This window comes from Clinocottus analis, unplaced genomic scaffold, assembly GCF_023055335.1.
Source record: "Clinocottus analis isolate CAN_PGR_092001 unplaced genomic scaffold, fCliAna1.0.p SCAF_24, whole genome shotgun sequence".
Lineage (NCBI taxonomy): Eukaryota > Metazoa > Chordata > Actinopteri > Perciformes > Cottidae > Clinocottus > Clinocottus analis.
The window spans coordinates 5,578,463-5,601,659 of record NW_027175976.1 but is presented as its reverse complement, the minus strand read 5'-3'; the positions used below and the strand labels follow the sequence as shown (position 1 = coordinate 5,601,659).

At 43.4% G+C, this 23,197-nt stretch overlaps 1 protein-coding gene across 2 annotated transcripts in view; it reads right to left on the bottom strand.

Moving 5' to 3' along the window:
• Positions 1–386: 386 nt before the first annotated feature.
• LOC137793936 (fibroblast growth factor 14-like) overlaps positions 387–23,197 on the bottom strand; it is a 44,777-nt gene continuing 21,966 nt past the window's right edge. For both annotated transcript variants that reach the window (XM_068590400.1, XM_068590401.1), the window contains exons 2-5: positions 20,640–20,750; positions 17,099–17,202; positions 6,220–6,418; positions 387–6,012 (exon numbers count right to left, since the gene is read on the bottom strand). In XM_068590400.1, coding sequence (XP_068446501.1) covers positions 5,861–6,012; positions 6,220–6,418; positions 17,099–17,202; positions 20,640–20,750 — 566 coding nt within the window. In that variant the 3' untranslated portion in view covers positions 387–5,860. The remainder of the gene's footprint in view (positions 6,013–6,219; positions 6,419–17,098; positions 17,203–20,639; positions 20,751–23,197) is intronic.

The following is a 23,197-nucleotide window of genomic DNA, read 5'->3' as shown; positions in this document are numbered from 1 at the left end:
AGTGGGGCTACAGAGCACAGAGCTCTCCACAGCGGGAGGTCTGTCTGCAGGGCGAAGGCGCGGGCAGTATTCAATCGAATTGTTTCAGCTAAAAGTTCCTCAAAGTAACTTTTAAAAAGCTATTCCTTTACCGACAACGGGACTGACTTTGGAGGGTTGTATTCTGTGAAATTGAGCTACTGACTGAAGCTTTTCTGCTGCTGACATGCAGCACAAACGCAAAGGATGGATTGTAAACCCTAAAGTGAGTCCCAATGTTGAACCGATGATTAAATTCAGCGATGATATCTAGAAATGATTAGGTTTTATGAAAATAAAAAGGATGAGACTCGCTTGCTGTGCGGTAAACCAGTCAATCAGTCCAGTCACGCTTTCTTTCTATAAATCCTTTATTCAATATTGTTTTCTGTGTTTATACAATGGATTGGACACAAACTGTACAGTGCAGACAAACTGTTTGCATAATATGTATGTAAAGGTAACTGTACATTTACCAACAGAGTAATCTCCCTTAAGGTTAGCACCAGTGACATTTTGCTTTTGACTCATTGCTGGCATGGTTTGCATTAGAAAGACACGGCAGGTTGTTGTAAATCCATCACTTAATGTGTTCTCTGTCCCGTGTTTAATCACAGTCCGACTGAGCATGTAATTACATGTGCGCTAGCTTCCATTAGCCCTGTTCCAGGACCGTGACACTACATATCGATGGTTAAAATGTTTTTGTCACACAGCTGCTCCCATAAGTGATTGAAGAAATACATTTTGAAGTAACACATTTACTGGAAGGAGGTAAAACACAAGACCAGGTCATTAATATTATTTAAAAAAACTGTTTAATTCAGAAATGGTGCTAGATTTATACTCGGAGTGCCGCGCCAGTATTGCTGCAATACCGCACCCGACCACTGGAGGCAGCACTAAACTACACTCAAGTCTAGCGCCATCTTTCTTTGGAAAAGACCTTCGTCTGTCATTTGCCTGTTTTTTTTAATGTGCACATGTTTTTGTGCAGAAGATCTTCCATCTTGTGTGTTTGTAGGTTCAAAACCTTTACACTTAATGTGGTATGATGGTCCTTGATCAGGGCTCGTTGCCACCTATTTCTTAATCTAAGAATACCAAAAATAACTTCCTGAGCTCAATCCATCATTGTTAAAAGAAGCAGCAAAGGATATCAAACAATTACTTCTTCCTGGGGTTTTTTTGTGTTATAATTTTGCTCTCAGACAGAATAAAATATTGATGCTCTGCTGAAAATATCCCACGCAAGACATGCATTAGTGTAACTGTGTTAGTGATACGAAGTAATTTTGATTCATTCTTCCTTTGCTCCATTATTGCAATGATGGATTATGCTTCGAAAACAATATGTGATGCCACAGGGAAACAAATGTATGCCATTTGAATGTATTCATGACACAAATATCAACCAGTGCAAACCGATGGCAGAAATGAGCCAGACGCAAAGTTTTACTGGTGTTACGCTGTAAATGTTTGTTTTGTTTATGATAACATATTTCCTAAATTACCACATGCATTAGTCCCAGTCATCTTTCCTCTTTAAAAAAAACAAAAACATGCAACAGGTAAAAAGAAACAGTCCAAACAGAGAGAGGCGGCGGAGTAAAGAGGAGGTGGAGATAACTTCTCTGGCTGCATGATTACAAAACGAGCAGAGAGCGAAAGCTAGCATAGCTACAGAAGATTGGGGATCAAAGGATAATTGAAACGTAAAATAGGATGAAGTGTGTGTGTGTGTGTGTGTATGTGTCAGAGAAAATAAAAGCTGGGAAGAGAGTGCGTTTACCGTCTCATTTCAGATTCAGATGTAATAAGGCCGTCTTTTGTCAGAGGAATAAAGTGGAATGGAAAGAATAATAGAAAACCTGAGGGAGCAGCTCACCAACAGCACTGACGAACCACTCCATGTTCCAGTGTCTCTCAAGTGCACCTGCACGGTTGTGGTCAGGCCATCTTCATGTGTGTTGTGTCCATTTTGAGCCTCCAGCTACAGGACAAAGTAAGATGGCCACATGTGTGCCTGGCATGAAAACACAAGTGGCGCTCGTATGTGGAAATTAAAAGTGAACCAGGTTGTCACTTCTAATTAAATCAGCTGCTCTCTTTCTGGGCAGAGCCCGCTGTTAGATATCCCATAATTGTAGTTTCGGTACCTGGCTAACTACCAGTGGAAAGAAATCTCTGGGGAGACACAGACAGTAATTGCGGCTTCGTTGTTTGAACCAGGAGCAGTGATTACCAGCCTGGAAACACTATTGTAGCAGTGTTTTGGGCAGTAGCCAGGAAACCAGTCCTGTTTTTTTCTTCTCTAGCCTCAACCATCATTAATTCTTGAGCATGTGCCACAGATCTTCAATAGCTGCTTTCACAGGATGTGAATCCCACTTCTAGCCTAACAAGCTGGGCCTCTCTGAACAGAGGAAGAGTTGGTCGATCCTTTCCCTCTGCCAGCACTGTGGACAAATTAGCTGCTTAATAATCATTCAGTGAAGAGCGGTTGCTGTCGCGGAGTCTTGTCTCGGCTCAGCCTCCTAATGTTTGCTCAGACAAGCACAAAAACATCATACGCTATAGGTCATTAAAGTGGCGTCTTTGACACAGGCAGCTGAGACAACACAGGATACATTATGAAATGAAAAGGAGGTTTACAGACCTGATTGTCAGGGTTTTCTTCTTCTTTTTTTTTTTTTTACCGTTATGCGAGTAACCCCGAGTGTGACACGACAATATTATGTTACATCCACATTTCTTTGACGTGAGACAAGCACAACACAGATCAAAAGACTTTTTCCTCATCACCATCACCCCACTATGCTCTTCAAGTAAAATTAGACAGGACAGAGCTGAAGTCAAGCCACTTGGAGAGTTTGGAAATCTTGGCTAAACCCCTGCTGGGACCCAGGAAGGCTGAGCATCGAGCAGAAATCTGCAGCCGCCCTGGATCTTGCATCTTGAGCTTGGCTGGAGATGAGAGGCACTCACATAGCAAGAAACTACAGTACTATCCAGCAAAGAAAACACAAAAAAACACTTTCTGATGATCCAACAGCAGCAATACATTTCACGTGCACTTGCAGGTTTTTTTTTCACGCATAGAGAATACACAGAAACCGAAAACGCTCAATTCAGATCTCTCTTTTTTCCACATGTATTTCATAACATTCTGGCTTTAATGAATTGCATTTTTTTGTCATCAGAAATCTCAAATATGTTTCTTTCACAACAGTATTAAAGATGGGCCCATTACACTATGTGAGCTCGTATAATGTGAGCCGGACAGCCACACGCATTTGAGCACAACGGCAGCTAATGAGCTCAGAGGAGAGAAGAATATGGTGTGTGTGAGGGACAAATCTGAGAAACACTGTGAGCCGTCTTGCATTTTCAGTCTCTTCCGTGGCGGCGTGTATTCTCTGTACAGTACAACACAGCGCGACGACATGAAACGCAGCGGAGTGTTTCACCTGCTCCACAGACACACACCTGTTGCTGAGGCTGCTCGTTTAATGTCGGAACAACTGCGAGGATTAATCATGCAGCCTTGTTTTGTTTGTTTTTTTCCGAGGGAGGACGCTTTGTTCTCTTGCGCTGTGGGAATGTCAGTGGAGGTCACTCATCTTCAGCAAATATGACAGCGTTTCAAGGATGTGATTTAAATGCAAAGTGGCTACGTTGCCAAAAATTTTGACTCAAAGCGAGAAGGATGCGTAGTTTCTGTTCCTTACCAAAGTAATTTGTGTCTCCTTGTCTCTGACACTAATGTGAAGCGTGGGATCACAGTATTAATGTCTCCTAAGTAATGGGACAGACTACTGGTGTAACTTTCTGAGGAGTTAATTGGCGCCTAGACTTGCTGTTGAATAAGAAAGACGAATAAACAGAAAGCCTGGGTGTTGAACAGGATTCAGGTCCAGAACAGATTGGTGCCATGTTGACTGTCACAGTGAGAGGGCAAAGCATGGGAATCTATTTGGTTTAATTTCATTTCAAGGCCTTTGATTTTCTGCCATGTAAATTCTCCGTGTTTCAAGCAAAGCCATATTTCAGTAGTTTGATTTGACACTGCAATCAATGTGTGCCATTTGTTTTTACCACATTCCCAACACGCTTTAGTGACCTTCACCTGCTTTTATAGGCCACTGTGCCGGCTAATTTAATCATCTAATTCTCACACTCTCCATTTTCTTCGGTAATAAATATGCATGTGATCAGATCTGCTCTAATCCACCTGAATCGGCATCCAGGGGTGAAAAGTAACCACATATTGTGTATAGACCTAATAACTGTGCTTTACTTTACTGTTTGCTACTTTATACTACATTTTAGAGAAAAATATTGATATTCATTTGAAATACTCCACTTCATCTATTTAACAGGTAGTTTTAACTATAGCTATAGTTTTTTTGTTACTTGGCAGATTAAAAGGCTTTTAAACACTGGTGGTGTGATGTACAAGACGGAAAGGGGAGGATCTGGTCTGCTCTGTTTGTTTCAGGGTTGAAAGGAGCAAATAAACCCTGCCGTCTTGTTTTGGACAACAGTAACTCTACACACAGTGGCTTTCACATCACCTACCCTGTTAATTATCACCCTCATTACTCCCTTTAACTTCAAGTACTTGGGAAGGCAACAGAAAGAAAGAAGTCCTCCTGTATCAGGCCGTCTGACCGTTCTTAAGGTTTGACCCTCAATATCTGCTACTCCATGTAAACACTGACTGCTACCATGCTGCTCGGACGCCAGCATGACTCCTGTGCACTCCGTGTTGCTACAAACAAGGAATTTGTGGAAAACGCTCCGGTTTCAGCTACACACTCATTTCAGCAACTTGATACCGAAACTCTTTACTTGACACGCCATTTGATCTCCTCTCCTGAGCTACCCTCGTAGCGCCCGTAGAGGGACGGAAAACAACTTGTTTTGAGTCTGTACAGCGATGCAGCTCACTCGTGCTCTGTGTGTGCAGAATAATAAACCAAAAATAAATGTAGGCAAACTGAAAAGACAAACATGCTTTAAGCTATGTAGTGTCACATAAGAAGTCTCTGTTTAACAGCTATATAGTATGTGATTAAAATTAGGGACATGCTGTTCGATGTGTTTGCATTGCATGTAATGCACAGCGACATTTTCAGGTACATTTCATTGTCAGCTTAGTACAGAATGTCCTGTGCCACGTCTTAATTGATCGATGACTAAGCAGCCGCTGAATCATTGGTGTTTGGTATTTAAAGCCTTCTCTGCCTGATGTTTGTTTTTTAATCTGTTCATTATTTACTCAAAGATCGAATCCGACTGGTCGATGTCGGGTGGGAGCTCTGTGCATGTGCGTGTGGAGCCACCAGCAAGCAAGCAGACCTGGCAACAGAAAACAGTACAATCAGGAGAGGAATAAGGGGGCCCTATTTCTTACAGATTGTCACAGAAAAATACCGGCGAGGACGACATCCCCCTCCCGCCCCCCATTTCTTTTTGTATATTATTTTTAAGAAGTCCTGTAGTCTCCCACATGAGGGCATGCCAGTGTCCCAGTTCTAAAATATCTGGCTGGCATTGGTCTGACTTTACGGTCTTCATCCTCCTCTTTCCCCGCCACCAGCCGCCGCGCTCTGTCCTTCTGGCTCTGCTCCACAACACCAGAGCCGTCCAATTGGGAGAAAGGTGAGGCGGGACGTGCGGCCCCACTGCTGACCAGTCAGAACTTGAGCTGCTGTTTGTTTGGTTACCTTTTGTTGCAGTTTCGTTTTCTTGAGCGCGCAGCAGTGGGGCGAGTCTCTGGCTTTTCCTGGCCTCTGGTTGGCAAGGGGAGGGTTAAAAAGGGGGGGAGGGGGCAAGGTTATGTCGCCTCCTTGTCGGGTTTGTTGACTGGTTTGCCGCCATTCATGACCACAGGTTCGCTGGTTGTGCTTTTTTTGGAAGGCGGGCCCCCGGCGACTTTAGGCACCGCCTCCCCTACATCGTGCAACGAAGGCTCTCGGTACATCGCAACTGGAGGAGTGGCGGGAGAAACGAGGCGGATGGGAGAAAGGGAGGAGAGAGGAAGAAGAGAGGCATGAAGAAAGCGGAGGAAGGAAGGAAGGGAAGTATGAATGAAGGAAAGAAACAAAGAGTGTGAGGAAAAGGTGTCTTTAGCAAATGGAAACAAAAGACATCTAGTCAAAAGCCCGGGTTCATGTGTGTGCAAATGTGTGTTACCTTCTATAGGTTTAGGCAGGAAGTGTGCAGCTGGTTTGGTCTTTTTGACCCTGTTGCCCTTCATGGCTTGTCCCTCTTTATTGAGGCCCAGAAACCAGGCCCGCCCCGACTCCTTCTGCCTGTAGAGCATCGAGCTGTAGATCACGTAGTAGTTCTCAAACACCGACTCCTTAAACTTGCACTCCGCTGTAAACAGTTCCTGAGGAGACGCAGACAGAAAGAGACACAATTCTTAGTATGTTGGGGAAAGACTGAAACTGATGAAGTCCTTTATTCACAAAATGCTTCACTAAACAATTTCAATTAATGGAGAACAAACATCATTATATCAGCCTGCCAATACACCTGATACAAAAACAACAAAACCATATTGACCGGCCACAGATAGAGAGGAGCAGCCCAACACTGACTGGCATGTTGTTCTCCCCCGACTCTCTCTCTCTCTGTCTCTCGCTCGCTCTCTTCTCCTCTGTGTGTGTGTGTGTGCACATGAACAACAAACTAAAAGGATAGAGCAGTGACACAAAGCCTGAAAAAGAATTCTTCCTCCCACCCACATCAGAAGTCTGCTCCCCGGTCGTCTTCAGCGCAGCACATTTCAGCACTGAATCGAGGTGTTATTCTTACCGGGGGGAAAAGTAGTCTCCCCAGTGTCCTCTTGCACTACTGAGTCACAGCAAGTATCAATGGCAGCCCGAGATGAAACACTCTTCTTTTGGAGAGGTCAGAATCGAGGTAAGTCGCACTTCAAAAATCGGAAAACTGCAATTTCTCAAGCAATGAAAAAAAAGCAGATGCTTTGGTCGGTGGCTTGTGTTTCCACTTCTTTCTTTCTTGCATCACACGGCATTGGGTTCAGTCTGGGACAGTAAACTTCTCTACGAGGGTCGCAGCTCATGATTATCAACTAATCTGGGGATCGTTTTGATTGATAAACGAATATGTAGTCAATGAAATGAAATTAATGAAATGAAATCATTGCTTTGAAGTCACACTCAAGTGTTTCACTGAGCCGCTGTGAGCAAAGCAGTCGTCAAACAAACAGATTTCCTTTCAGTACTTTAATTTTGAAAATCCTTATGGGCAAATTGGACTATTTTTCAGCCAATAAACCAAAACACAAGCAATAATTACCACACTAAGATTATGTGGTAATAAAAGAAAAGCAGAAAAAATACATACTGTATGTACGACAGATATATTTATGATTACGCGGTATTGAGAACCATATAAAGAAAGATCTCTGCAAAACCCACTGTTTTTTAAACATGTCAAAACCATAATTCAAAGCTGGAGGAATCTGAGATTTTATCACCTGGGTGAGATGTTAAGGACCATAGTCGCACATAATTGACATTTTACGCATTAAGCTGACTTGGATTTGGATTTTCTGTCACTGTGACAAAAGGTCAGATTTAAGCGAAATAATCTTTCATCTCTGTTTTTTGGTTTTTCTCATTTCTTCTTCCCCAGTTAGTGATTAACTTTGTGTGTGTCTGACATTTGGTGCTTGGCATGCACATGGGTTATGCTTTCACATTACACGTAATTAGATAGACCTTCAACAATCGCTGCATTTTCTTCACGTAATCCTTCCATCTTCATCAAATTAAATAAAGGAAAATAAAGGAAATATTATTCAATGATTTCAGTTTTTGCGGAGGATATAAATAGCGTTAATAAACTCGCCCTCATATGGCTGAGGAGGCTCCTGCCAACCCAAACAATCACCCCGGAGGTCCCCAGGCCCCAGAACGGGAAGTGTTTGTCTAGACCGCCTCTTATTGGTTGTTTGGGCCTCTTGCCAGAGCCACAGACACATTGTCATTCAGCTCAGGTCTGTCGGTCCGAGTCTCATAGCAACATGAGGAAGAGAGGCGACACTGTAGCCGTGGCAACCAACCAGCGCTGAGAGGGAGGGGTCAGTTGTGGAGGGGGGGTTTGGAGAGGGAGAAGGAGGGGGGGGGGGGATGCAAGAGCGAGGGAGCGAAATATACACAAACACTTGCATTGCTAATTTCACAAATAACGTGCTCCATCTTGTGCGAACAGAGAGACACTTATTGAAGGCAGGGTGGCACCAACATGCGGCTGCGAGGGATCAGACGCCGGGACACACACACACGCACACACATACACACACGCACACGCACACACACTTGTGGCTCTAGGGGATGAATGGAGGGAGGTGCAGGGTGGCTAGCTGGGATTTAAAATGTGACTAAATGATTGGTTGGCAACAAAACAAGACACGGTTATAATGAATGAACGCTCTTACTGCCAATGTCAGCGACACACACACGCGCACACACATCAAATGTTCTCCTTTGGTAACCATGGTTTTGATTTGTAATAACTGCGTGATTGTTCTCAGAGGAGCTTAATATTTTTCATCAACTGAATTATATATATTTAGTCTTGACCTGCACCCCGGATTCATTATTCATCTGTTAAGGAGGGCCATCTTTGGCGTGCAGAGAGCAGAGCCAGACACTTATTAATGTTGGCCAGTGAGGTCATCCATCATTTAATGCTGCTTTTAGAATAAAAGAGGTTTGATGCCGAGGCAGACGCCCTCGTCTGAATAAGAAACACTTACACCCGACTGAATTCAGAGAGGAAAAGTGGACAGTAACAACAGCTCCAGATGAAAACCTCACGCAGCTTCGCAGGTGAGTCATTTCAAACAACACTGCCTGCCTCGATGTGTTTCTGTCGTCCTTTCTAAAAGGCTCCGTCCACAAGATGCCCGCAGAAAGAAGACGGGGAGAAAGAATGAATGGAAAGGAGGGTGGGGTTGTAAATTGGGACATGAAGGAGAGAATAAATCACCCAGTGAGGAGGATGACGCCTCCTGATTGGAAACACAGCAGGGGATTCTCTCCCTCTCTCTCTCTCTCTCTCTCTCCCTCCCTCTCTCTCTCAGATTTAGTGGACGTGAAAACGCTGCACACATGCTCATTGTTATCTTTTGAAAGGCACATCTATAGACACATAAATCTCAGCCTGAATTGCAACCGTAATGAGATAGAGATGCACACACGGACATGTTTAGCATCCTTCTACAAAACATAATAAATTGATACCGGCTGCACTTTGTCCCTCGTCCATTGAAACTTAAAAGCAGGCTGGGGGAAGCCATCTCCCCTCTTGGCACGAGGCTGCAATAACATCATCACTTAGCTGTACTCGAGCTGCCCAGTGCCACCACAGATTGACTGCTGGTCACTGGGAGCCCATTCATAATGCAACTCCACACTGTTGGGAATAATTACTCTTCCAACGTATTTCCTTTGGACTTTTGTCGTTCACCAAAGGCCTTAATCGACGGGCAATCTGGAGCAGTTCTTGTTGAAGGGAGCGAGATGAATGGCTTCACAATGCACTGACAGTTGAGGCCCGTTACCTCGCTGACCAGGGCAGCTGCTGGAGGACGGTGAGGTCACGAGCGCTCCCTTCAAGCGCTAAAGACAGACTGATTGACAGCCCCGAGCTCGACTTGAGCTTCAAACGTTCACGGTGGAGCGATGGCGCTCACACAAGTAGCGGCACCTGGGCTGAACTGCACCTCCTCTCAAATCTCAAAAACCTTCTCCGTCAAAGTGAATGGTGAATGTCAACCCCTTTAAAGTCTTGTGTTCAGTCGAGGGAACAGCCAAACCAGGTGGATTTAAAGTCTGACACTGTGGGCCCCTTCACACGAAATTGAGAGAACTGTGCCAACATTACAGCAAATTGGCATAATTTAAAAGTATGTTGAATTAGCTATTATCAGATTATTTTCACAGGAGTACTTTGATACTGAAGAAACCTTAAGGACGCGACAAAGCTCGTGAACGTTCTGAGATTAAAAGTCTTTGTCCTTTAATTTTAAAGCAAATTTATTCATGGACTCGTAATGGACATCGGCGATAAGAATATCTATAATGACAGAATGTCAACACAATTACTTACGGGGATATAATTAAAGAGTGATGGAGCCTGATAATTTACAACACATCCGTGTAATGTTCCAGGGATGGTATCAAGGAGTTACATTTAGCGCTGAACTTACACACACACACACACACACACACACACACACACACACACACACACACACACACACACACACACACACACACACACACACACACACACACACACACACACACACACACACACACACACACAAAACGGCCTTAAGACTGTCTGGACGTGTGATTCGTCACAGGGCCCTCATGCGCTGTGATTGGTCAGCGTCTCCTTTTTTTAAAATATAAATATAGTGTATGTATGTGTGTATATATATATACATATACACACTGTATGAAATTGTGTTCAAAAGCACACATAAATGTGGTCAAAAGCACACAAATAATCACAATGATATCTATTTAAATTATTTGTATTCATATTTTAATACGAATTTAGTTGGAATCATTCATTCTTACTAAATTATATCATATCATCATGTCATATATATCATCATATATCGTATGAAAGAATTATAACCAAACCATGTTGCTTATTTTATCTTTAACCTGCATAAAAAATATGTTTAATTAATCAAACGACAACATTGCAGTTTCATTATTCATAAATATGAGGAAGCATCGTTCAGATTTGCACTTGCTCTACTTGTAACGTTGCTTAATGCGACTTAGCTCAAGGAAGTTGTTTTTCATCCCAACGTGTATTTACGTGTGTGCGTGTGCGTGTGCGTGTGTGTGTGTGTGTGTGTGTGTGTCTGTTTGTGTGCACTGCTCAGTGAGTGGGTGTGTTTGTTTCCAACACCAGTTATTATCACAGCACTAATTACCCAGGGGAATTGTGGGTAAACAAATCATTCTAAAGAAAAGAAAGCCCACGGAGAAGAAGGAAGAGGAGGAGCGCAAAGAAAAGCGTCGGCACATGAAAACAAAAGTGAAGAGGGCGCTTCGAGAGGGCGCTTGAAAGGATGTCCTCCGTCCCAGACGGACTGGAGCGCGGCACCGATCCGACTCCAATTCACGGCGTGGCTCTCGGGCGAGTCGGGAGCGCCGCCGTGTTCCTCAGCCACTCCAGACCGGCACACCTGATCCATTTATGCCCTCATGGAAATGGCTCTTAATTGGATCAGGTGTGTTGGCGCTCGCAGCAGAGGCATTACTTCAGGACGGGGCGGAGACAGCGCGAGGGGTTTCTCCTGTCAATGTCGCCTTTCATCCTTTAAACTGCTCTCTGTGTCGATCACATAGCAGACGGCGGTTATCCTGAACAGTCTGAAGGACGGGTTGAAGAGTTCTTCTCATCAGGTCTGCTGAGGTTTTGTTGCCACCTGTTCCGGACCTCTGAAAATAGGACTTTCAATTATTTGCGTAAATGAGTCTTTGAAGCTTCCAAACTAATTATTTTTGGGATTTTGTTATTATCATTATTATCATATTGCTGCATTTCAACCCCAGCAGCCCGTCTGGGGGTCTGTTGAGGCCGACTGCTTTTGGATCGGGTCTCGTTATAGTCGGCTCTACTCAGGTCTGGTCTGCGTGTTCGGGGGTCCACATCCGATCAGAGATCCGGTCTGATGGTTTGAACTGAATGTTATTGGCACTTAGTTTGAAGATTTGATCGCTCCCACGGAAAATGCAACCATTTCTTGAAACAATAACCCAGCCTTTAAGTCTTTATCAAAGCTGAAGATGTCTTTGAGTTTGTGGGTTTTTAACTTCTACAGCTTTCTGAATGCATCAATCGGCGATGTCAAACCACCTTGATGAGAGTGTGAACGGCTAAACAGGTGGGAGGACGGCGGCAGACACGCCAGTAAAGGCTTTCAGTTTCGTAGAAAAGCATACCACGATGCACAGAGTGGCAAGAAGAGAGCGCACAGCACACCAGCAACTAATTCATTCTCTAGTCACCAGAAAACGTGTGTGTGTGTGTGTGTGTGTGTGTGTGTGTGTGTGTGTGTGTGTGTGTGTGTCATGACTCACATGGCAGTAACATTTATTCTCTCCGCCACTCATCCTCCTTCTCATCTCTCTGGATGTAGACATCACAGGACTCACTCTGTCTGAGTGCTGTACCGACTGCGTTGTGAATGGAAGTACACGCCTACGCACATGGACGTGAGGCAGACACACACACACACACACACACACACACACACACACACACACACACACACACACACACACACACACACACACACAGGTACGTCGTAGAGCACACACATGCTCTTGTGTTTGTTGAAAACATCCTGTTATGAGAAAACATGCTACAGCTCAGGAGAGAGAATAAATATGAGAAATTGAAGGGCGAATCCACGACATAGCTTTTTTAAAAATTGTTTTAATAAATTAAACGAGATGAAAACTAAGCAAAAATCAAACAATCTCTGTTTCATGGTCTCAGATTAGGTTTGGCATGTGATAGTAAACAGAATATTTCTGGGTTTGGGACATGTGTTCAGACACAAGATGTTACCTTGGATGTTTATTTTAGCTTTTAATCATACTGTGATATTTGTGAGCAATGAATGCCATTTGTTTTTGATTTCATATGCTACCATAACGAGCATGCATTGTAATATTACTTTACAAGTTTAAGGATCTGTTTTTATTGCCCTCTGAATATTGGAAATTGTGAAGTTATGAAAATCATTATTACATGTAAGCTGACTTTGAAGTCACTTTTCTCTAAAACTGTACAGTAAAATCTCAAAGCCATATTCATGTGCATGGCAGAGATCGGCCTGAACAAGACTGCGTTGTAATTGTACTTTACAACTTTGAGGATCTGTTTTTATAGCCCTTTGCATATTGGAAATTGTGAAAGTATGAACATTATTATGTCATTTGTTTTTGTAATTCTTTATTTGCTCTTAAAATAGGGCGTTCTGTAGTATTATTATCACATGATAAATTCATATTATATTTATTGGGATTTAATCACGTGTTGGATTTAAGCTGCTACATTTCTGACACATAACTAACCTTCTGATTCCCTTCAGAGGGACTTTCAAGTTTTCGTGGAGGACCAAATGTATTCAGCCTCCCTCATTTTTAAATGTTTCTGTGAGGATCGCTGGATTAAAAGAACGGGGAGAGAAACAAAAGGGGATGACAAAGACGGATGGAAGACGGAGCTGAATTGATGGCGTTCGGGCTCCAAGGACCTCTTCAGCAGACTCGGGCTCTAAAAGTCTGACTCACAGGAGCTGGCATGAACAAACACATTTCCATTCCTTATCTTGGCTGGGGGCCAGTCAGCAAAACCTCAGATTTAAAAAACAAGCAGACTTTAGGGTGGGCACTGGTGTACACCAACCTCAGTCAGGATCTACGTCTCATGACCCCACGGGTGCAGGAACAGGATTCTACTCTTGCATCCCTCGCATATTAATTACATGTTTCCTCCTGTGCACGGAGACGTAGAGCAGAAAATAATCATAAAAAGAGGAGTAGCAGTAATAGTGGGATGTTGCAAGAAACGTGTCAAAGTCAATTTCCTCTTTCACCTCTCAGCTGACATCTTGAAATCTACACCTAACGCACCCACACACATACACACAACATGCCAACGCGTGCATGACACACTCTTTTCCACACACTCATGCCACTCCGAGTCTCATTCACACAGTCGCAAACTCATCAGCACTTTTTTTTTTTTTCCACCTTCCCCAGCATGCTCCATAATTATCACATAGCAGCTCATTGCACACTGTGCCATCTGTTAGTCCCACGCGCGCACGTCCAACACCCTCAACGTGCACACACGCACAACCACAAACTGCCAGATGCTCGGGAGCTTGGATTAATAAGACAGTCCTACCATGTATAACTAAGTTTGCAGCATATCATTAACAATTTGCAATAAGAGGATAAAGAATCTTATTGAGAGCAACGCGGCATGAATTTCAAAAGAAGCCGAGAAAATACACTTCACAAGGAAATGTCCTAAATTAATGTTCAGGCGAGGGGAGGCAATAATATAGACAACAGATGTCACAATAATAATCACAGACTTATCTAGCCTCTACAGTGTTTTATCGCACCAAGATCTACAGATAAAGACATTAAGTATATTCTACATCGACCATGAAACCAACACGCAATTAAATAAATAATTGCATGCACACTTTTCAGTTTTCAGCACATCGTGTCCGGATTAGAAGTGCAGTCCCAGTGTGCTTCAAATCCCTCCAAGGCGTGTGTTTGTACCAGGAATATCGAGTCACTCGTTTGTTCATGAAAGTTCTATAAAATGCGCCGCGTTGGAGTTGAAGGTGCAGGAACTCAAATCTGATTTGTATCGACTTCCTGACACCTGCACAATAACTAACCTGGCAAGATGAAAGATAATACAGACTGTGTCCAATAAACATGCTGCTCAACCTGAAGCTGAACCTATCGCACGCACACGCACACACACACACACACACACACACACACACACACACAGGTTCAGATCGGGATAGAAACAAACTGGAGCTGTGACAGCAGCCCCCTCGAAATGTTTAATGAATATCTCTTCAGGGCCCGGTGGGCACCATCCTTACCACTCACTACCCCCCCCCCCCCCTACACACACACACACACACGCACACACACATTACACCTGCCGAAACCTTTGCAGCAGCCAATGAAACATCAGGCGAAGGTGACATCACGATGAATGAGACCTGCAGCGCATAATTCATATATTCGTTATCATGTAGCCGCCTTCACATCAGTCGCAGAGCTGGAGAATGATCACACATCCTCACTTTCCCTCGACGCAGCTTTAGTAGGTGATCGCTACTGTGTGTGTGTGTGTGTGTGTGTGTGTGTGTGTGTGTGTGTGTGTCTGTGTGTGTTTAGGGGGGGACTCCCCCTCTTCAATTATTTACAGGAAGCCCTCATGCATCTGTGACTTTCAGCGACAGGCTGAGAAAGCCCAGCAGAGCAGCACAGATCTCTTGTCTTTCTCCTCCCGATTACCTCGTTTTCTACCTCTCATCCTTTTGCCGTCGACTTCTTTCCTTCTTCATCTCCATCTTGTGTGGTCTTCTGTCTGAAAGCTTTCTCCTCCTTACTCCCTGGCTTCTTTTCTCTTTTGTCGACACCGGTTTTTGTCCTTCCTCTCCATCTTTTTCCTCCTGTGAAAACAACCTTTTCCTCTTCCCTGTACATGTTTGTCCTCACATTGTCCGTGTCCTATTTCTTCTTCACCTCCTTTTCTTTTGCCTTCCGCCCAAGTCTTTCCTTTCTTCTCAGATCTCCTTCTTGCTTTCATGATTGGTCCTGGCCTCGCCTTTATTCCTCTCACCTCTCCCTTTCATTTCCCTCCTTTCATCTCCTCCCCTCCATTTATAGTCCCGCGTCCCCTCTCTCCATCACCTCTCCTTTCCTCCCATCACCTCTTTTTCCCTCCTCTCTGGCTCCCGTCATCTCCACCCCCCAAAATAAGAAATAGAGGGGAGGAAAGAGGGATGATGCTTGGGAGAACAGACGTCAGTGAAAGAGTGTGAACTCTCTCTGAAGAGTCAGCATGGAAATAATTCATATTCCACTCAAGCAGATCTCCGAGCAGCCGGCCGCTCCTCCTCTTCCTCCCTTCCCCTCTACCACCTCTTTCATCCCTCTCTCCAATCACCAGTCTTCCACATTGTTCTACGTCTCTTTTCTTATGTCAATGCTGTGACAAAGGTTTCACAAATTTAGCTATTTGGGGGATTTTGTTTGCAGTTTTTATTTGAACTTGTTTTCTTTATCTTAATATTAACCATTCAGGGAGGAAAAGCCTCTGGAGTTGCATTAAAACATGTATACTTAATTAATACTTGTCCATAATCTGACAAATATGTTTTATTGGCATCCATAAAAAGCAATTTATCTCTCTCTTTTGTCATCTCTCTGTGTCTAATGCATCTGCGTCCAACTTTCTGTCACACAGAATCTAAAATATGGGGTCTTTAATTTTGTCTTTTGACATAAAAAAGCTTTTATTATATCATGCATGCTTCAATTCGCCTTTAAATTCAAGCCAGAATGTAAGTGACACATTGTATAATTTAGAGAAGGATTTGTCTGTAACTGCTACTTAAGGTGAGAAATCCATTTTGCTCCATTTTGCTCAATGCGCCTCCTTCAGACAGCAGAAGAGGCTCTGCAGACAGACACAGAGAGCGTAATGCTCGATACAGAGTTGAACTAAAATCTCCCAAAGGTTCTTTTGAGCTGCATTATGAGACGAGCGTGAGATGTTACCTCTGCACAAAACCTGCTTACAGTAGGCAAACGCTCATACTAAAGAGACAAATGTTACTTTGCACAAGAGCTGAAACAAGAACGTTATCCGGCAATCATTTTGCTAATATGTAAAACAACTAATTATACTTTCTAATATTCTATTTGTGGTAAGTAAGTAAGAAGTGGTCACCTTTGGCTGTGGGAACTAGTGATGTAAAATGTTTCCCTATTATTCACTGTCCTAAATAAATCTCATTATTCATCGACAGATTAATTGGTAGTGAAAATAACCATTAGGCACAGACGTGCCTTCCTGAGTCATTGTAAGCCGTATTTGTCCTCACTCCTGTGGATAAAGTAAAGTCTTACAAATGACCAGAGATTTGTCAAAACCGGCTGATACTTCCATTTGTCTCCCACAAATAATTACCACAGCTTAAAACCAAACACCCGGGACCTGGATGAGCAACACATGATTTGCAATTAAGCCCCATAATTTTCCAGAAAGAAGCATTAAGCCCGAAACAGGACTGTGGAAAAAAAAAGGAGAGCAATAACAATGATGCACGGCCCAGAAAGACAGACGTGGATAAATACTGAAACAAAATGTCCTGTGGACACACCCTCAACCTTGTGCGTCCGCGCTGGTGTGCTGCATGTGTGTGTGTGTGTGTGTGTGCGCTTACCGATGAGTAGAGGTGACCCTCTCCGTTCATGGCGATGTAGAGGCCAGTCTTGACTGATTGGATGGCCACGACTCTCAGACCCACAGGAATTAAGTTAAACAGAGCTGAGGACAAAAACAGACGGACTGAGTTGAAGTGCTGGTTTCTGGTCTGGACGTATGGCGCTGTGAGGCGTCCGCTGGTCCGCGGCTCGGTGAGTTCAGTTAGTTCATGGTGAGGTGAAGAAGCAGCGCGGCCTCGAGGGGCGACGAGCAGGGCTTTTAAAGCCAGAGGAGAAGTCTGCAGATCATTGACCGGAAATTTGAACTTTAAATAAAAAGTGCTCCGCCTGAAAACCCAGCGATGATTTGTCTCCATCGCTTTAGAATTTACAATTAAGGTACTCCATGTTATAAAATAAGAAGTCCATCAATCCCAAGTACCAATAGCAAGGACTTTTCTACCTTTGAGAAGGGGCGGGACTCGTATCTCAATTATATAAGTTATCACACTGCAACAGATTTGTATGCTTTTATTTCCTTTTCATCGAGTTGTATAGAATGAAGGAGAAGCCTTTTTTATTTTATTATAAAGATCAATCAGAATGAAGATGAAAATAAAGCCAAATGAAACATAAACCCTTGTGTTTTGTTGACATTGGTTTTATTTCCTCAATGTTTGGGGTCCAACAATGTGCACAAGAAGAAGAAGAAGAAGAAGAAGAAGAAGAAGAAGAAGAAGAAGAAGAAGAAGAAGAAGAAGAAGAAGAAGAAATCTTCCCTTTAGTGTTTTTAGTGTTTTCCGTCCTTCTGACCTTATCGGACCCCGATATGTAGAAAAGCATGAACGTGAAAGCCTCTGAGTCACAACCTGAGACACTGCACCATCACCAAGAGAGACAAGAATCTTAAATTGTTTCTGCATGAAGACAATTGTGTATTATATTTTGACTGTAATTATTTTTGTCCAGAATGTTTCAATACCAGCTCATTCTTGACCATGTTTTTCAAGGGCAAAGTGGTGCCCTCAGCTCCACCGGGTCAGTGTTAGAAGGACAGCTGTCGGTGACGGGAACAGACAGCTGATCACCCCGACAGCCCCGGACAGCCGCGCTGGTGTCACTGGTTTTGTTCACTTCCTGCGACCCCTTACTGTCCTGGTTTTTTAGATTCGTTCCACTTTCAGGATATCAACCTTTTAGTCTTTCTCGTATCTCGAGGCTGCGACTGGCAGCTTTTCAGTGGCAGTAATGGTTTACTTTTTAAACTCAGACGTAATGCATAAACGTAACAATAGATGAATACATTTAATCATCTTTGCCAGACATGTTGAAGGTTTACATGCATTTGCAGCTTTATTAAACGCTGCAGCAGACGAGCAATGTCAAAAAAAGTAAACTGCGGTTAAAACCCAAACTCAGTTTTTATTCTTTATGTTCCTTCTTTTTTTTTTCCTCCTGTGCAATCGAATCTGAGTTCATAAAAAACAAAACAAGTTTTCTTCTTGAACCAAAGCCACATTTCTTGTCTAACCTGGTTTGTGATGCATTTGAAGGATGTCTTCATGAGTTATTAATGAGGTATTGCTTTTAGTTAGGGCTGGCAGCGGTGGCTCGAGTAGAAAGATGTTAATTGTTTCATGTTGTGAGTGAGATGCCAGGAAAAGGTGGAACTGTCGCAATTTCTGTAAACTTCGTGCTGACAGTGTGTGGGAATTCATTGCTTTCATTTGTGCAGCTTTTGAGATGTCTGCCTCCTCTCTGCCTCCACCCCGATACAACGGAGATAAACACAATTGTGTTTGTGCTGCTCCATTTGCAGAGCTCCTCTGCAGTGTGTCTTTTCTAAAACACTTGATAAATCCCTGTGAGCAGCCCTCATTTTGAATATTTCTTCAACGGCCACATTAGCTAACGCAACTAAGCTATTCATGTGTTGAAGAGCACGTCGCCTAAACACACTCGTCTCTTAATTAATCCTTAAAAGCTAAATGGTGTACCGTTTTGAAGGTTGTGGCTCTCCGTTAAAGGACGATTGAATTAAATAAAAGATGTTTGTTGTGATAGGTTGAATTGAAGGTTACTGCTTATTTCATTGAGCCGCCGCGAAACCTGAAGACGAGCTAAGTGAAGGCTGAACGCTGTTGATTTTAATAAATGAAAATCCAAACATAAAGTGAGGGGCATCCCTGCCAGTGTAACATAATACACACCGAGATATTATTGTGTAATCATAACATAACAGAACAATGACCTATGATGAAGGCCGGGAAAATGGACACGGCATTTGAGACCAAGAGCAGCGCTGGTTCCCTCTAATCAAGCGCTGATTACACCTGGGATATCAGACTGAGCCCTCATTAATCAAGGTTACATAGAAATGGTCTCCAACAACCGGCGTCAACAGTTTTCAGAGTTGAGCCGAGGAAATTTGACTGTGCACAAGTTGCTACACCTGCAAGTAATCATCCTGCATAAATATCCCTCTTTCTGAAGCGCCAGATTCATTAACATAAAGATATGCACCCAGCTGATTGGAGATGCAACAACCCTCTTTTTAAATGCTGCGGGAAATGTCACTGGAGTCTCCCCTCGGCTGAACGCGGCTCAGCCAGACAAACAAAAACAACTGACAAACAAATTGAAAATGAAGCTTGGCAACAAGTGCGAGCTGCAGTGAATTCAGTTTGATCGACACGCCGAGCCGTGGCAGGAATAAAATAGCATAAAAAAAAGACGTCCGCCAAATATTGTTGACCAAAAAATAAATTGAAAAGACATCATAGTAAACAAGTGGGACGTTGCTGCGACACACGGATGGAAGAGAGCAACCGGCTCGGCCCATGTGCCAACAACACTTTGGACACGCGTGACGCTTGATTGCTGATGAGCATTTGATTTTCTCTCAGCCTGGCGCATCAGAATATAGCGATGGCCACGTTAATCAATGAGCCGTCCATCTGCAGCAGCTCCCCGAGGGCAGCGCCGGGTGCAGAGGTCCAATAAACGAGGCTTCAAGAAGCAAAATCCTCTGAGCGGCCACTTGTCGCACTCAGGCGAACAGTTGGTGTGCTTCTCTGAAAACTCGCTGCCAGCACGACGCGGCGTAATGGAAGCAGCATCACTGGCTCATCGCCGTCTTCATGACCCCATGTACTGTGATTTTCAATCAATACCAAAAACTGTCAGTCATTTCGATCAAAATGCTTGAATGGCAGATTTACGTTTCCTTGTAAGTGGAGGAGCTTGACCCTCCTTGAACTGTTATTTATCTAAATAATGACTACGAGTTATTACATTTCTTTCTCGGCATTTTTCACAGCGAGACACAACAGTGTCTCGCGTCCTTCCATCAAATTAGATGAGGACAAGAGACAGACATCTCTAAATAACAATTTGCCCTTGAGAGAGACTGTCCTGGTTCTTCTTCTGCACCCCGGTGATCTTTTTCTATTTTTCTCGTCACACTTTCAGATATGTATACGTTGCCCCAAATGTACTGTAATATATCGGCACACCTGATCATGTGTGACATCCATCTGTGTGTGCGTGTGTGTGTCTTACAGGAGTTGGTGCTGTCGTCTTTGGTCCCGTCCATACTTCCATCCTGGCCCATCTGGAGATAGAAGCCCTGCCTGCAGAACAACCTGGTCACTATGCCCTTCAGCTGTGGTTCTGCATGACACACACACACACACACACACACACACACACACACACACACACACACACACAGGGGAGGAAGAAGAGTTGAGAAGAGCCGATCTTCCAATTAGGTGGAATAATAAGCAAATGAAAAGACAATGATGAGGTTTTTTCGGCTTCAACAGAATGATGCATCTCTGCATCCCCACGAATCAATTTATGCACAAAATCCTGCAGGGCACATTTGAGATGCACTGCAGTTTGGCATTAAGGAACAATGTGACCACATGCGACCCGGTGCATCCTGAGGGATTTCCTGTGGAGAGACTAGTCGGGCACATCCAATCCATTAGGATTCTTGGACTAATCCTTCCTTCGTGGCCCTTGTTCCATTTGAATAACGCTGATGAATTATTTCTGAACCTTTGATGGTGTCGAGCAGCTTCATAATGGCTTCGCATCTCCCATTTTCAGTTTACTATTTATCTATTGAGTGATACATTAGTTGGCGGGTATGATTCCCTTTAATTTAACGTCAATAACGGTTTAACTTTCTAATGGTTCCTCTTCACCTAAAGCAGTTGATCTATTATGGGAATAATGTGTATAAAGGCAGATAAATATATATAAATATTTGCTCCATATGATATGATTTTGATAAACCCCCAATGACATGAAGATGCTTACATCATTACAGATATATCTCAAACACAACTAAATCACAGTTGTTCCAATGCACATGTTATATCTTATACAGTGATATAATACAGTCAGGCTTTCGTCCCATTCTGTCATCTTTGCTCACTTACACCCGCATTGGTAGGTGTCACCAACTATTTCACACGGCTCCTCGCACACACTTCCATGTGGCCACACCCTTTCTCCCTCGATAAAACACCAGTGACTTGGCACAAGGCCGCCGCGGCCACGAAGCAGGGTGGGAATCCCCTTTGAAAATTTGAGAGTGAATGAGTAAAGGTACCCCCTAATGCACAGAGAAAAGGCAAAGACTGACCCAGTTTATGAAGAGCGAGTATGTGAGAGAGAGAGAGAGAGAGAGAGAGAGAGAGAGAGAGAGAGAGAGAGAGAGAGAGAGAGAGAGAGAGAGAGAGAGGAGAGAGAGAGAGAGAGAGAGAGGCGGGGGTGTTTTCCATCTTTGTGAAGGATCCATCTTGTGCAGCAGGGGAGAAGCAGGGAAGAGGGGCTGTGAAGCTTGCAGCCAGCACTCGAACTGACAAAACTCCCCGCTCACTACTTACTGTGGCGTGTTGTGTGCCGCAGCCAGCGGGAAAAAAAACAACCTCAGTTGGATCAGAAAGAGAGCTCGTACATTCGATGGTCCCACTGGGAGGAGCGCGGTGACACGCACCACACGGAGGTTGCAAATCAGAAGATGAAAATGTGAATTTGGATATGTTTGATTGATTTCAAATCATTTCTTCTTTGTTTTGGGGTCACCATGGGCAGGTTGGGGGAGTTTTCCTTCTCTCTGACACTCAATGTTGACATAAGTATTGACAGCGAAAAGATTTAGTAGTTGCAGTCCTGCACACAAACATTCCTCACGTCCGTTTTCTTGATTCTGTACGACGAATAACGCAGAGCACAGTCTGCACTTTGATGCATCAAGTAAAAATCATTCCCTCTGACAGCTGAGATAATTCTCGCTGCTTTATGGATCAGAGTTTACCGGCCCAGCATCCGTCTGTCAGAGCAGAACACACCGCAGCACACTATTCACTGCAGACAGACTGAAATCAGCCACACATAAATCTCTCTGTGCTCGTTTGTGTGACGAACGACCAGAGGAAGCTGCTGGAAATGTAATTTATTGTCCGCTATCTATTTCTTAAACCTGTCATGTCCTTTATAGTTCATCTATGACGTGTTAATTTATAAAGTATACTGTAAAATGTTGCTGGATTAGACCTGAAGGCGGAGAGGAGAGTGTACTTTGCAGTCTGGCTTTGCCTTCAGAGTCTTTCTGTTGGCTTAAGTCTGATATATTACAGGTGCGTTTCAGTGCAACACCAGAATAGCGTTCCTGGCTGGCAGTGTGACTCAGCTGATGGGAAACTGCAAGTCCACGCAATTCTTTTTTTTTTCAAACAGGGATTTGTCGCACAGTAAAATATGAGGAAAATAAAGTTTGTGTTATTGTGAGCAAGGCCTCGACTATAACTCAATTATTTAACCATCAATACATGTCATAACTTCTTGTATCAAATTAGATTGAGCGGACTCCGCAACGCATAGTGTATGAAGATACAATGAGCAATACTATTAGCATATTTTATCATAGCAATACTATTATTATATTTTGTGCAATACTGTTATATTTTTTATATTTTCTGCCTTATTTTTTATTGATTTACTTTTTCATCTTAAGTTCATTGTAATTCTGTGTTAGGAGGACCAAGCAAAATAATGTTGAGTCCATATTAAATAAATACTTCATCTAAAATCCTTAGAATTAA